Here is a 15840-nt window from a genome sequence, read left to right as displayed (position 1 = left end):
CTTTGATGCTAAAGGTAAATCACTGAAGGAGCAGTGAGACTGAATAACTGTTAATAGCTCTGGTTGTATTTGATATGCTGAGTTTGAGTGTTGAGGATCTGAGAAATAAGTGGAACTTTGTGACCTCCCTTTCAAACGAAGTAGAGACTATCCTAGTTAGATTGGCAGTGCAGACGGAAGGCGCCTGTTGCAGTCCTTTTAATCCTCTCTGAGCAAAGTCTTGGATTTTCCCCCTAAATAATGAATGAAGTGAATAAGCCATTGAGCCTCTAATTCCATTCAATGCCTTTGCTCTCCTGCGAGGTGTATCCGGTAGGCTTGACAATGCCACAGAAGAATTACATTGAGTACTTGGCATATGTAGTCCTTAAAAAAGCTCTGCTGAGCAAACTTACAAAGTGGCCAGGGCACCTCATTTGGCCCCTCCTGTGTCTGCTCTCATGGGATTTCAGAGTCTGGGACACAGTAAAGAAAGGGAAATGGGACAGAAGACGGAAGACAGAACTAGGCCAGAAATAAAAGGGCTGTGCCAACATTTGTAAGGAGAAAATGGGAATAATAGAGATGAGGCTAAATTTTAACAAGATGAATCCTTAAAGCCTTCTTTTAAAGTATTATTACAAGTTCTTTAACTTTACTTTTATTTCTTCCTGTTTGTCTTTCTTCTTCGTTAAATACCTCTTAGGCACTATGGGTCAGAAGCTCCAACATTTGCACAGCAAACTTGATCTGGCATTTTTAGGAAAAAGGGAAAGAAGTTTTTCCTTTTTGCTAAGAGTAGTTTTAATGGTTAAAGTGGCATTTACAGTCCACTGTTTACGTGGCAGTGTAGACTGCCTTCATCATTTATGGGTCCTGTCCTGCAGCTATAGGTCTTCATTACCATGTTTGAATGAGCAAATAAAATTTACATCTTCACTTTTCCTTTACATTACTATTTTGAATTCTCAACTCTTTGTGATTAGTTACAAAGACTTATGTCTTCTCTGGAGAAGGCAATGGCACCCCACTCCAGTACTCTTGCCTGGGAAACCCCATGGACGGAGGAGCCTGGTAGGCTGCAGCCCATGGGGTCGCGAAGAGTCAGACACGACTGAGCGACTTCACTTTCACTTTTTACTTTCATGCACTGGAGAAGGAAATGGCAACCCACTCCAATGTTCTTGCCTGGAGAATCCCAGGGACGAAGGAGCCTGGTGGGCTGCCGTCTATGGGGTTGCACAGAGTCAGACACGACTGAAGCTACTTAGCAGCAGCATGTCTTCTCTATGAAGATGTGATATCATGAAATTATCAAAATAAACCATTTTTCAAGCTGGTGAGGTATTCTTTGTAGAGATAGGCAGATGAGCAATCTGGTGAGGACTGGATCCCAAGGCATCCATGTAGCTATCATCTAAGGAACACACAGGCTGAAAATTAGATGGAGAAAGCAGCCTGTAAAAGAGGGCAAGCCTCTTCAGAAATTCATTTATTTATCAGCTAACCAAGGATAAGAGGACCTGTTATGAACTTTGGTCATAGGCACCTAGAATTCAACTTAACAAGACTCAAACTCCAAACTGAAATATTTCTAGTTTTGAAATATGATTGATTTTATGAAACTCCATTTTTGGCTGGCATTCAGGAGAAAATATAAATGAAGGTGGAAGGAGAATTTTCTCTATGGCTTGATTGACCACCAAAACTACCAATTATTACTCATGCAAATCATTCTTCAGTGAGTTAGGACCTAGGTTAATCAAAGGACCAAAAGCTCCTATGCAGTACAGTAAACGTGTACAAAAGCACCAGTCCTATCAATAAAAACATCTTGTTGACTTTCTCCAAAGAAAATGTGAATAAATATAGGGCTCTATTAATGAAGGAGGGACATCTACATTACTTTATTAAAAATTTCTGATAAATAACACATGTGTTACAAGCAAATTACATTGTACTGTAGGGAAAGAAAGTTCACCTACATCAGTTCTGCAGCATTAGAACATACAGTGGACTCTCCATATCTGTGGGTTCCACTTCTGTGGATTCAACCAACCACTGATGAAAAACACTCAGGAAAAAAATTCCAAAAAGGTCCTAAAAGCAAACAAATTTGGCATGAACCAGCAACTATTTACATAGCATTTACATTGTATTCAATATTATAAACTATCTAGAGGGGATATAAGGTATACAGAAGGATGTTCATAGGTTGTGTTGTGCCACGTAAGTCACTTCAGTTGTGTCCAACTCTTTGCGACCCCATGGACTGTAGCCCGCCAGGCTCCTCTGTCCATGGGTTTCTCCAGGCAAGAACACTGGAGTGGGTTGCCGTGTCCTCCTCCAGGAGACACAATACCTCTCAACCTAGGGATCAAACTCCCATCTCCTGCAGTTCCCACATGGTAGGCAGATTCTTGACCACCACCAGGGAAGCCCGCTCATAGGTTACATGCAAATACTATACCATTTTATATAAGGGACTGGAGCACTGGGCGGGGGGCATCATGGAACTAATCCCCTGCGAATACAGATACAAAGCAATGACTATATTTCCAGTACAGACCAAAAGTAGCCGAGTGGAAATAAAGCAATTTGTCTTTGCAGCAGCATGTACAAAGTGCTCTTAGAGGTCTTTTGATATGATGGGATGTTAAGAGTCAGAAATGTCCTTCAAGATATTCTAGTTTAACCCCTTCAATTAATAGAGAAGAAAGTTGAAAGGGTTATTTGGTTTTAAAAAGGGGTGGGGGCAAGATAAACTTTCAGAAGATTCTAGCTGATGTTAAGAGACACTACATACCAACCTGCTCAGACTGTTCTTCAGAAAGGAACAGTTCAGCATGCCTTCCTCTTTGACTCAAAGAAAGGTGTGAATTTCAAGCATGTAGTTTGCTTTCTTGCTAGACTGTTGCTGATTTTGAAGTTAACAAAACTAAAGCCCATTGTGAAGCGCTGTTTGGAAAATCAGAACTAAACTTACACTCCTTGTCATTGTCATTTTTTAAAGAAGATGACAGATTGGACCTGCAGGAGGAGAGAGACTCCACCCTTGCCAGGAATAAGAGGATTGTCTTCCTGGTTTGTTATTTTTATTGTTTTTCCCTGTGCTTCCAAGATCAGGTTTATCACCAAGGCTGTGGACAAGGCTAGGAATGTGGTGGACAATATGACAACAACTTCCTGCCTGGGGTGTCCCTGAATGGCCAGAACAGTCAACATATAATCAGACAGTCTACAGCTGCACTGTTGCCGCTGATGTCTTCATTATGCCTGTGGTATTCAGCTGGGTAATTCATTTCCCGAGTATGGCAATATCTCCTGATATGCTTAATGAGTGAAATGTAATTTTGTAGCTTTTCAAAATGAATGTCTACCCTTGCACTTAGCTTTGTCCTAATATAGGAAACAATGATAGCTACCATTTGGAAACAGCATTGTACCATTCAGCTTTTTAGTGCAGGTTGGGTCGCCAAACCACAAAGGCAGGAAACATTAGTGACTGAAAGGATACACTAGATGTGGGTCACTTCATGTCCTTTGTAATGACTTTTTAGCCTGCCTTTGCATTTAACCTTCCTATGGCCACAGCTATATCCTACAAAATACAGCAGTCTTGTCAATGATGTAAAATTAGGTAATTAATGGTTCCAAGGATGTGGGGGGCTTTGACAGTCACTTACCAATGCTGTCCTGAAATGGAAGAACTACGTGAGAAATAAGAAATGTGACCCATGGGTAGTATCCAACACCCACGCTGCAATTTTTCTTTAAATTAAGGACCAAGTATAAAATTGGACAAGAACTTGGGGAAACTTTGGAAGATGGTAAAGAACAGGGAGGCCTGGCATACTGCAGCCATGGGGTCGCCAAGAGTCAGACACGATTTGGTGACTGAACAGCAACAGCAAAGTATAAAATGCATTCCTCTGAGTTCTATTTAATTCAGTTGAATTAAACATAGATGCATTGAACATGCACAGATCTGATCCTTGAGCTCAGAGACATGACTTAGTGACCCAAAGGTCAGGCATGCCTGAGCCCCGCCCTCCTGGAGATCTCAATACAGTAAGGAAAGAAGAGACCCATGTAACTCTAACAAAGTTACACTGTGCTAAGAGCACTGAGATAGCTACAGATGCCACAGAGAGGGAAGAGAAAGACGCTTATTCCGTTTGGGGAATATAAAAGAAAAGGTTAACCTGCAGTCTCCAAAGTCTTCTACTTTCCAATCTGAATTCTTTTGAGAAATTCTGTTCTCCTTTAGAATCTTACCGGAGTCAACTTCTTATTTCTGAGAGTTAAGACTCTTCATCTTATCTGATTTCTAAGTGCTTTTCAGCCATCATTGATGAGGATCAGTCCCAAGTATCCCAAATGAAAATGGAGAAGTCAACAGAAAAGTAGGCCAGCTTATCTTTGTTTCTACTACCACACCTGCTTTCTTGACTTCATAAAAGTAAATCCTACTATATAAACTCTTATTGGAAGCTGGAAAGTAGAAACAGATTCTGTGCTAATATATTTAATTACATATTTTTATATTGAGAATTTCTTTACAAAAAAAAAATAGGAGGAGAAAAAGAATATAATAGGATTAACGGAAAGTGGAGAAAGAGCATACTTAAAACTCAGAAGTCATCTTGTTGTAGTTGTTGTTTAGTCACTAAGTCTTGTCTGACTCTGCAACCCCATGGACTGCAGCCCACCAGGCCCCTCTGTCCATGCGGTTTTCCCAGGCAAGAACACTGGAGTGAGTTGCCATTTCCTTCTCCACAGAAGTCATGTATCTTTCAGTATTTTGATTTATCAGCTTGACTACTTTAACTTGTATACTGAATCCTTATACAAGTCCTTATGGACTCTGCTTTCCGTCAGGAAGATGAAGAGTCATATGATTTCATGGGTAGGTATACATGTACACAAGGTTTTGAAATCATATATTCTGAAAGTTGCTTTATTGTCCTGATCTAAACAAATTCTTTCACTGAATTATAAGTGCATGAACAGTATCAACATTTTAAAATTATTTGAGGATTCTACACAACATTCTTAAAGTAAGTAAAGACACAAAAATGCCTTTGGCTTTGAGTTGCAAACAAAAGATCTCCCCAGAGAATCAGCAGAAATGAAAGTTGTGAATGGAAAGGATTCCCAGTGTTTCTGAGATGGCTCATCATCCTTCCCGACAATCTCTTTATAGCCCAAATCTCACTACACAGAGGCATGATCAAGATCCATTTAGCAATCCATTTACTGTAAATGCTTTTCTTTATGATAAAATACAGTGTATCAAAGAAGGTAGATGGTCTTGGGGGTGGTTGTGAGGAGAAGTAACCTGTGCTAATTCCTCTTGGAGAGATTTAGGTGAATGCTGCCACCTATTGATAGGTGAAATATATGCTACAAATTCCTACTCGAACATGGTGTTGTGCTAATTAATGTTTATCAGAGCAGATCTCATTACTCAGTTGGCCAAAACATTTTAACAGCCCTAAATTCATAATTCTTCATGTATTTGTGAGTTAAAAAAAATAAGTATGTTATACTAATTTAAAACAACTCACAAATTATATTTCTGGTAAGAGGCAAAGGAGTGAGGTAGAAATGAGGTAGAAATGCAATGAGCTTTGCAATCAGAGATCTGGGTTGAGTCCCAGCTCAGCCCCTCAGTGCACATAAACAAGTTAATTGATCTCTCTGAACCCTAGTTTCCTCATCAGTAAAAAGTGGATAATCCTCTTTGTGTGAGGATTCAGTGATACTGCTGCATAACACACAGGAGGTATTTGATAAATGGCAGCATTTATTATTATTTTTCACAGAGTTATTAAAAGGAACTATTTCTGATGCAGTGATTGGTAATATGACAAACCACATCATGTATCTGACTCTGGTGAATTCTTCTGTGTGGTTCAATTATCCTTCAGCAATGCTACTTGTCTAGTATAGTATCTTTGACATTCAAAATTAGGACAGTGTGAACATAAATATTAGAACTTTAAGTGTGCCAATTGAGAAAATGAGGATAAATGAGCTTCATTATCAAATGTCTCTGGACTGCCCTAGAGGATATATGGGGCTGAGCAGATAAAGAATTATGATAAAAACTTTGGAGTTGTGTATAAATGGGGCTTTGTGACCTGCTGGATAAGGTGGAGACTTAGAGCCAGACCTAGGAGGTTCACATTCCTGCCTCTGCATGGTGTGGGGGATCCTGGGCTCACACAGACAATAGGGGATTCATAGCTGGAGAATTCTAATGATGACTGAAAGGAGGGTGGCAGCCAGAACAAGAAGACTTTTCAGAAGCAGGACCCTGATTATCACATCGGTGCTACAGCCCAGCAAGAGGCTGCTGAGAGGCCGAATGAGGCTGTTCTTGGAAAGCTTTCAGTGAAGTGTTTGTAACCTCCTTAAGAGAATCCCATTTCTCAAAATGCAACGCTGGAAAATCTCACATGATTAGTTCAGATAAACACCTTGTCATCAAATCACACTAGAAGTCATACGGACCATCTCTTTTTGAAGAGTCTTTCTGAATGTCATGAGTCTAGTTTCCAAGACTTAGAGAGAAAAGAAAAGAAAAAAACCCAAAAGAGGGTATCTCAGGATATTTGAGGACCTTTACTTTTAGTCTGAAAGGTCAACTGGTGCTTAAAACAAAATAATCAAGAAATACCATGCCTATGAACAGTCTGCACCTTTTGAAAAGGTCTGCTTGGGATTGAATAGCCAATGCCCTCCCCCATCCCTTTTTTCTTTTTTCTTTGGGGCTTAGAAATTGAGAGGGAGGAGGAGGAAGAGTTTCACATTCATTACTAACAACTTCACACATAATAAGCATGTTCAGATACACCCTGCGGTGTTAGTTTTCTTTTCCTATTTTTTTTTTTTTGTCTCCTTTTTAGCAGCTTTCGATAAGTAGCACATTTTATTTTTGAAAAAAGAATCAGAGCCGTTACTGAGCAGCCGCGCCCTAAGGAAGGTCAGGAGATTAGGGAGCGGAAGTAGGCTGGCCAAACTCTTTGCTGACCACAGTAAGGGACTGCTGCTTTCTTCCCATAATTTAATTTTGAGACTCTGATGAAAAGGCACCCCCTTAAAAAAAATCTTTGCTGGGAAAAAAAAAAAGTGAAAAATTGTTAGAAAATGGTCATCAAAAAGTGATCAATTTAAATATATGTCTTACAAACAAACCACATGGAATTAACCGCAGGGCAGACGTGTATTTGCAATGGACATTCTCAAAATATGGGCATGCTTTCGCAGGAGAGACTGGACATTAGTAGCTTCTGATGTTGGTGGGTTTTGGCCTAATTTCACAAGTGTTCTGAAATTCTAAACGTTGCACTTCACAAATCAGAGAACAGTGTAGTACTAAAAGGAACCTTTGGATTTAACTGGCCCAACTCCCTCATTTTACAAGTGGGGAAAATGAGACCTCACAACAGAAAGTAACTTGCCCAAGGTCACTCTGCGGCTCAAGCTCAAAGTCTGCACCCCAAACCAGGGTTCTTTCCACTGAGCTAAATAATTCGGAGATGGGAAATTGCAAACCCTCACATTTAAATGGGAAATCTTCTTTCAAGGGAAATTCTACACCCTTCCCCTTGCAAATGGCCCTGGATCTTTGCATGTATGGGTGCTGTCACTTCAGTTGTTGCTGACTCTTTGTGACCCTATGGACTGTAGCCCGCAAGTCTCCTCTGTTCATGGGATTCTCCAGGCAAGAATACTTGAGTGGGTTGCCATGCCATCCTCCAGGGGATCTTTCCAACCCACAGATCGAACCCATGTCTCTTACGTCTCCTGCATTGGCAGGCAGGTTCTTTACCACTAGTGCCTGCAACTTTAGCTGCTGCTGAATGGCTTCTTCAAAGCCCCTAGGCACATTCACCTGACTCCAAGGACTTGGTCTCCTGCTCTCTTCTCTGTCTTCAAAAGGTGCTCTGAACATTACATGAATGCCTAAGTTATTTCTATGTTTGATTACTGGGATCTAGTAATGCCATCATTATCTGCCATCATGCAAGTTAAAATTCAGCTTCTTCTGCCATCTCACTTCCTCCACCTGTACCACTGACAAATTCTATAAGCTCCACCTCCAAAGAATGTCCCGTGTGCATCTCCTAATTTGTACACTTACAGACCCTTAATAGCAATGTCTTCCTGCTTATAAATTCTTACCACTTCAGTTCATGGTCCATGATGGGTAGACTAGAAGGATCTTTAGTCAGCTGCACTGATATTCTCCTGTTCAAATCTCTGTCAACTGTACATAAAGTCCAAACTCTTTAACACAGTGTTTGAGTGCTCTCTTTAGCTCCTGCCTACTTTTGAAACTTAAATTCCATTAGGTCCTCCCATTACCACTTACTCCAGCTCAACTGGACGACTTGTGAATCCCCAAATATTTCAGGAATTTTGTGCATTGTCTCCATTCCTTTCTCTTCTTTCCAACTTCTGGAGGTTTTCATTCCTCCAGATCCAGTTTAAATGCAACCTTCTCTGTAAATTTTCCCTACATATCCCAGAAGGAAGTAATAATTGTTCTGTTCCCATAGCATATTGCTCATAATTTTTATGACATGTATTTAATTCTGCCCTCTATTGTAAGTCACATCTCCCTCACTAAATAGATCTCTTCTATCTTTCAAAAGATATCTAATTCATCTTGGTACCCCTCCTCACCATAGTGTTCCATCCAAAGCTTTGCATATAATAAGTGCTTTTCTTTCTTAATATTTATTGAGCATTTACTATCTATAAGACACTAGGCCAGGCAGGGTAAGGGCTGGAGGAAGAAAATTTTAAAAATAAGTAAAATGCAATCCCTGTCTTCAAAGGAGCTTTAATCAGTGAGACACATTCATGAATAACCTAAGCAAGTGAACTAACTGTGAGGGTGGAACTGGGTGGAGGGGAAGTGCCGAGTATGGACCAAACATTCTCAGTGTTAAAAATGAGAACACTGATTTTATGATATGGAGGGTGGGGTGATGGAGGAGAGGTAGAGGAAAAGAAAGAGCAAGTGGAAGTCACTCAGTCGTGTCCAAATCTTTGTGACACTATGAACTATACAGTCCACGGAATTCTCTAGGCCAGAATACTGGAGTGGGTAGCCATTCCCTTCTCCAGGGGATATTCCCAGCCCAGGGATTGAACCCTGGTCTCCCACATTGCAGACAGATCCTTTACCAGCTGAGCCACCAGGGAAACCCAAGAAATAGCAAGGCTGCTTTTAAATGCTACCTCTGGGTTGTGGTCATTATTAGGTCTGACTGATCCAACCCATCCTTCCCCCAATACCACAGTAACCTTCCCAAAGCGGGACTCTGATCATTTAACTCAGAGTTGTTGAATGAATCAGCATCAAATAATTGCAGGTTTTTGTTAGGTGTTATGCAGAATACCCGGAGAAGGCAATGGCGCCCCACTCCAGTACTCTTGCCTGGAAAATCCCATGGTCAGAAGAGCCTGGTAGGCTGCAGTCCGTGGGGTCGTGAAGTGTCGGACATGACTGAGCAACTTCACTTTCACTTTTCACTTTCATGCATTGGAGAAGGAAATGGCAACCCACTCCAGTGTTCTTGCCTGGAGAATCCCAGGGACAGGAGAGCCTGGTGGGCTGCCATCTATGGGGTCGCACAGAGTCGGACATGACTGAAGTGACTTAGCAGCAGCAGCAGCAGCAGCGGCATGGAGAATACCAGTTTGTAGGGATGAGACAAACTCCAGGAAACAGCTGGAGAACAAAAAGCAAGAACATGCTGTGAAAGTGCCCGGTGGGGGCGGGGGGTGGGGTGGGGTGGCGGGGGTTGTGGTGGGATATGGGACAAAGTAAATGTGTGATTGGACTGATGTAGAAGGAATAATCAGAGAAGACAAGCATTCACTGATGGCCACTTGGCAAGAAAAATTACACATACTAAGTGAACTTTAGGGTTCCTTTCAATTCTCAGACCCCTGTTATTCTTTGAGACGGTTTATTCATCATTTAATAAATACATGCTAAGTGCTTCAACAAAACACTTTCTAAATATTTTTTGAACACCTTGTATAGGCCAGGAACTCTGCAAGACACTCAAGATAGAGCAGTGAATAAAAGACTTTGTATTTAAACTCTTACAGTAAAATGGGAATGATTGATGTCAAACAAGTAAGTGCAAAAAAAAAAAATTGTGATGGATAAATTGTGATGGGAGGGTATAAAGTGCTATAGGACCACAGAGTAGGAACCCTAAAAGCTCAGGGACTAGAAAAATATCCCTGAGAGATGATGTTTGAGTTGAGACTCTAAAACCGTACATTAGTTAGGCAGACAAAAGTGACTGAGCATTCAGACAGAAGAATATCATATGCAGAATTCTGCAGTTAAGAGACAGCATTGCATGTCCAAGGAATTGAAAAATATTCAAAAAAGTTACAGCATGAAGGGCAAGTCGGAAGGTAACAAGAAATTAGGCTAGAGGGACAGGCAGAGCCAGACTATGGAGAATTTTGCTAAAGTATGTTTGGGAGTTCATATTTATTGATAAATTTTTCATAACATTAAAGTATAGTGCATACTAGCCTACTAAGTAATAACAAATGTCTGTTGAAGAGTGGATTAATAAATTAATGGATGAATGGTTCTCCTTTTCAATAGACACGGGCTCATGAAATGACTCAGTCTCAAGTATTTGCTCCAAAAAGCAATGCCACTAGTATGGGAGGCATCATCCTCTTAGTTTTGCATAGCAGATTGAACTAATGACCCTGATGAGGCAGCCCCTAACCTCGGTAGAATTACTGAGAGTCACCTGGCTTACCCCAGCAGATGGAATTTAAGTCAATCTGCATCAAAAATCAAAGCCTTCCTAGAGATAAGGGTAAAGTTTTACCTGGCAATCATTTAGGCTTAAGCTGTGAGAGGGTAGCCTGACTCTTCCTTAATCCTTGATGAAAAAATTAGCCTCCTCAACCTAAAGGGCACACACATTCCCAAATTAGATTATTTCTATCAATGCTTCCATGGACAAATAAGTTCAAGGAGAGAAAAAGAGAAAAAAATCCAGAGAGAGACTTTGCCTTTCAAATGAGGAAAAAGTACAATTGTGCAAAGCCAAACTGAACTCCTCCTTTGGACACCCACGTTTTATGTCACTGAGCCTTATCTCGGATCTCAGCCCCAGAACAGCCACTTGTTGGGGATGACTAAGCTGCCAGGATGAGGTGCGGTCTCTATAAAGCAGGAAGACTTTCAAAAATACAAGATGCCATTCCCAGGATTCTAAGTGATAACCAGGACATATATTAAGAGTCCACCCTCTTGCTTATAACTAAGAGACTTTCTCCTGATTTGCTACAGAGTCACATTCAAAATAGGGAAGTTGATTGAGCTCCAGGTATAAATCACAAACCAGTGTCGGTGCCTAACAAAAGGGTCCAGAATTATTTGTGAAGTCATTACAGAAGCTAAGCTTTCATTTGGCAGAAACAGAATCTGAACAGAGCTTTAGAAAGATTTTCAATGCTGTTGCTAGGGACGTGTGTGTGTATCTATGTGTGTATATGTGTGAGTGTGTGTGTGTATTCATATGTGCTTTCAATCAACGATGCCTCCCTAAACATAATAAGCAGCCTGTGGAGGTCATTTGCCATTTTATTTCAGGGAGAATTATGAAAAATGCCTACATAGTGGCTTTCTAGGAAATCCATTCTGTGTGTCTTACTCGTCGCGTAAAGCATAACCCCGTGAAAGGAGCCAGGTGCATTCAGATGTGGATGGAATGAAAGCACTGGAATCTTCTTCCTAAAAACTGAGCCTTTGGGTGTCCTAAGTCCCAAGTCTGTTGATTACCTTCTTAGACTCTGCTCAGACAAAAACTAGCATTGGTTGAGTAGCCCCGGCAGGGTTGGGACCTTTCCAAAGACACCCCTTGTTCCTGCCAGGAAAAGGATTGCCCGTGTGCCACCAGGTGAGAGGATTTGGGCTGCCACCTGTGAGCTTCTGGCCCCAAGCAGCTTTGGGGGTAAGAGGGCATCTGGCCCCAGGAGGCTGTGGACCATCTGCAGTCACAGACTGCTGGATGGGTTCCAGGATGCCAGACGATATTTCTTCCCCTACAGTTCATACAGGGCAAAGCTAACTGGCTGCCTCATCGCCACTTTGCTCATCCTTGAGTAACAATCTGTTCCGATTCAGTCTTGTTTGCCATGAAGCTTATTTTCCCTGTGGGCCATTCCTAATGGACCTCACAGTTATAATAGGCTAAAGGTGCATGGGAGTCATAGTATCCTTTCAGTACTTGCACAAGGGCTTGAGAAATCAATCCCTCCCGGGGCTGCAGTCCTGAGAATACACCTAGATTCTGAGCCCAGCTGTTTCCTTCCCCCATCCTCTCCCTGTACATCACTGGCTCTTTTATTTTGCCTTGAGATACCTTAGTGATCATGACTTCAGCTCTTGCCCGTAGTGATCCTCCTTTCATTTTACTCTTTACACAGAATAGGAAGGAGGTTTGCTTGCTTTGTGCAGAGGCTGAGCAACAGGAGAAAGCAGAGCCAATGTGATTTATTGAATGAAAGCACTGGACAATTACCAGCAACTTGCTCCTCTGCTGCCTCAAACAACCTAAACTGGTAAGTCCAATTTATTGTTGTCTTTCTTCGTGTGCATGTGAGGCTTTCTCAGTTACTGATTATTTTTAAAATAGGTATGTGTTGCTGCGGTTTAAATGATGTGAAAACAAAACTTGCGTCTTCCAAAGTTAGCTGCAGGCAGTCCATGAAGAATGCACACAGGCCATACACAGTGGTTTTGCAATAACACATGCTTGTTTACGTGAATAGGTTAAGATGAGGATAGGGAAGCCCCGTTTCTGATAACTGGGCATTTTGTTTGCAGCAAGCTTAAGGATATTTTGTGCTTGCTTAACGGATTAGCATTAGCTATGAAAAATATGCTGTTCTCTTGTTGTGTGAGATTGTTTTCCACTGAGGTTCCTGAGTACCTACAAAATACCTGTGGGATCAGGTAAAGATGGATTCCATCATGCTGATAATCCTGAATCCAAATGTAGGCATATTGCTGTCTTTAATCCAGTTTGCAGGCTGGACATCCAGAACAGAATGTTAGCACTCTGTCCATCCTGGGTTGGCATGATCATAAATAACATCATGATTGGATGTTAATACTTGCCAAGGGGACACAGTGAACATGCATGCAAACACTTGCCTGATCCCCTGCCACTTTTACACCCACGTTTCTTAAGTCTTTTATCCCATGAACATATATAGTTGGGAGGATGCCTTAAGTTTGAAAGTGGAATATTTTGAGGGCCCTGTTACCCATGCTGGTTGTTGGCCCAGCCAAGGCGGCTGGAAGTACGACTGATAATCAAGCCTGAGTTTGCTTCTATGCTGGGCCCCCAAAATCCCTGTACTCATTTAATTTTCTCATGTTCTAAATAAGATATAAACCAATTTCTGCAGAGGGGGAAAGTGAATAGAAAAAACTATTGCTTTTCCTACCATCACCATCACCACTATCTCTCCTTAGTCTTTTGTTTGCCTGGCTACTCCAAGACTTTATGGCAGCACCAGTCCATCTCTGGTGGGCTCAGAGTCTGCGTAAATGTCAGACAGAGTTTAATGTCTTTGGTGCATTCTATCTGCAGTACATCACTGGCTGTTCAGATGAAGCTGTGGCCTTGGGTGCTGACAAGGATGGATGATGTTGGAACAGTGAACAGCATGTTTCTCTAAATACAAAGCAAAGTTAAGAAATCTGAGAGATGGGTGGCCTTTTGCCTAGTAGAAAGTATCCCCAGGCCACTCAGTCACAAGAACAGGGTCATTCTCCTGCATGATTTGGCTGTTTCAGCAAATGATGGCATCCTAACAGGAAGGAGTCAGCATTGTTTAGTGGCTAGAGATGTCAGGAAAGCCAGTCCCTTTTGCTGATTTCCCCAATTAAGTGTGTGTCTTTGAGAATTCATTTACTCTCCCTGAATCTCCATTCCTTCACTCCTTCCATTCCTAGTTGTTTCAAAGAAGACACACTAAGGTCAATTAACATATCTATGAGTTAGTACTTAAATCTTTCTTGTTAAAGGATGCAACAGGCAATCAAGATCACCGTTAATGCGCTTTAATCCAGAGCCTGTGTACCAAAAACCCACAGATGAGAGTTTACGTGGGGATGAGGAGATGCATGCTCCCTCCCTCATCTAATAGAGATTACACTTAGAGCATTGGAACGGGAGAACAGAGATGAAAATGGCATTTTTTTTTCTCGTTTTTATTTTTTTATTTATTTTTTATTTATTTTAGTTGGGGGCTAATTACTTTACAATATTGTAGTAGTTTTTGCCATACATTGACATGAATCAGCCATGGGTTTACATGTGTTCCCCTTCCTGGACCCCCCCTCCCACCGCCCTCCCCATCCCATCCCTCTGGGTCATCCCATTGCCCCAGTCCTGAGCATTTGTCTCATGCATCGAACATGGAATGGTGTTCTGTTTCACATATGATAATATACATGTTTCAATGCTACTCTCCCAGAACGTCCCACCCTCACCTTCTCCCTCAGAGTCCATAAGACTGTTCTATGCATCTGTGTCTCTTATTCTGTCTCGCATATAGGGTTATCGTTACCACCTTTCAAATTCCATATATATGCATTAGTATACTGTATTGTTGTTTTTCTTTCTGGTTTACTTCACTCAGTATAATGGGCTCCAGTTTCATCCATCTCAATAGAACCGATTCAAATGTATTCTTTTTAATGGCTGAGTAATATTCCATTGTGTATATGTACCACAGCTTCCTTATCCATTCATCTGCTGATGGACATCTAGGTCGCTTCCATGTCCTGGCTATTATAAACAGTGCTGCGATGAACATTAGGGTACATGTGTCTCTTTCAGTTCTGGTTTCCTCAGTGTATATGCCCAGCAGTGGGATTGCTGGGTCGTATGGCAGTTCTATTCCCAGTTTTTTAAGGAATCTCCACACTGTTCTCCATAATGGCTGTACTAGTTTGCATTCCCACCAACAGTGTAAGAGCGTTCCCTTTTCTCCACACCCTCTCCAGCATTTATTGCTTGTAGACTTTTGGATAGCAGCCATTCTGACTGGTGTGAAATGGTACCTCATTGTAGTTTTGATTTGCATTTCTCTAATAATGAGTGATGTTGAGCATCTTTTCATGTGTTTGTTAGCCATCTGTATGTCTTCTTTGGAGAAATGTCTGTTTAGTTCTTTGGCCCATTTTTTGATTGGGTCGTTTATTTTTCTGGAATTCAGCTGCAAGAGTTGCTTGTATATTTTTGAGATTAATTGTTTGTCTGTTGCTTCATTTGCTATTATTTTCTCCCATTCTGAAGGCTGTCTTTTCACCTTGCTTATAGTTTCCTTTGTTGTGCAAAAGCTTTTAATTTTAATTAGGTCCCATTTGTTTATTTTTGCTTTTATTTCCGATATTCTGGGAGGTGGGTCATGGAGGATCCTACTGTGATTTATGTCAGAGAGTGTTTTGCCTATGTTTTCCTCTAGGAGTTTTATAGTTTCTGGTATTACGTTTAGATCTTTAATCCATTTTGAGTTTATTTTCATGGAAAATGGCATTTTTTAAAAACTTAAAATTCAAATAAATTGGTCATGTAAATAATTTTTTCATTATATTGCACAGTAGTAACTGATTTTCTATACTTGGATAACAAGATACTGAAGGTCTTAAATGTTTGAAATAAACAAACATGTAAATACTTGGGGAGAGTTCATTCAAGGATGAAAGAAATCCATGTAATGAATTTATGACACCTTTCAGACGTTCAAATTACCCCCATACCCATGTACATGGAATTA

The 15840-nt window shown here is 41.0% G+C and overlaps 1 protein-coding gene and 1 long non-coding RNA gene across 5 annotated transcripts in view; one reads left to right on the top strand and one right to left on the bottom strand.

The window, feature by feature from the left end:
* The window catches only part of ANKFN1 (ankyrin repeat and fibronectin type III domain containing 1), a 487980-nt gene that overhangs the window by 281798 nt on the left and 190342 nt on the right, over positions 1-15840 (top strand). For all 4 annotated transcript variants that reach the window (XM_081585328.1, XM_081585331.1, XM_081585330.1 and 1 more), the window contains one exon: positions 12475-12609. In XM_081585328.1, coding sequence (XP_081441454.1) covers positions 12475-12609 — 135 coding nt within the window. The remainder of the gene's footprint in view (positions 1-12474; positions 12610-15840) is intronic.
* Positions 1-15840, bottom strand: part of LOC145543536 (uncharacterized) — a 252141-nt gene that overhangs the window by 59692 nt on the left and 176609 nt on the right. The window lies entirely within an intron of this gene.

The sequence above is a fragment of the Giraffa tippelskirchi genome, chromosome 3 (assembly GCF_054371585.1).
Source record: "Giraffa tippelskirchi isolate mGirTip1 chromosome 3, T2T-mGirTip1v1.2.pri, whole genome shotgun sequence".
Taxonomy (NCBI): domain Eukaryota; kingdom Metazoa; phylum Chordata; class Mammalia; order Artiodactyla; family Giraffidae; genus Giraffa; species Giraffa tippelskirchi.
The sequence above is the reverse complement of the archived record's forward strand: the minus strand, read 5'-3'. Positions and strand labels throughout refer to the sequence as shown.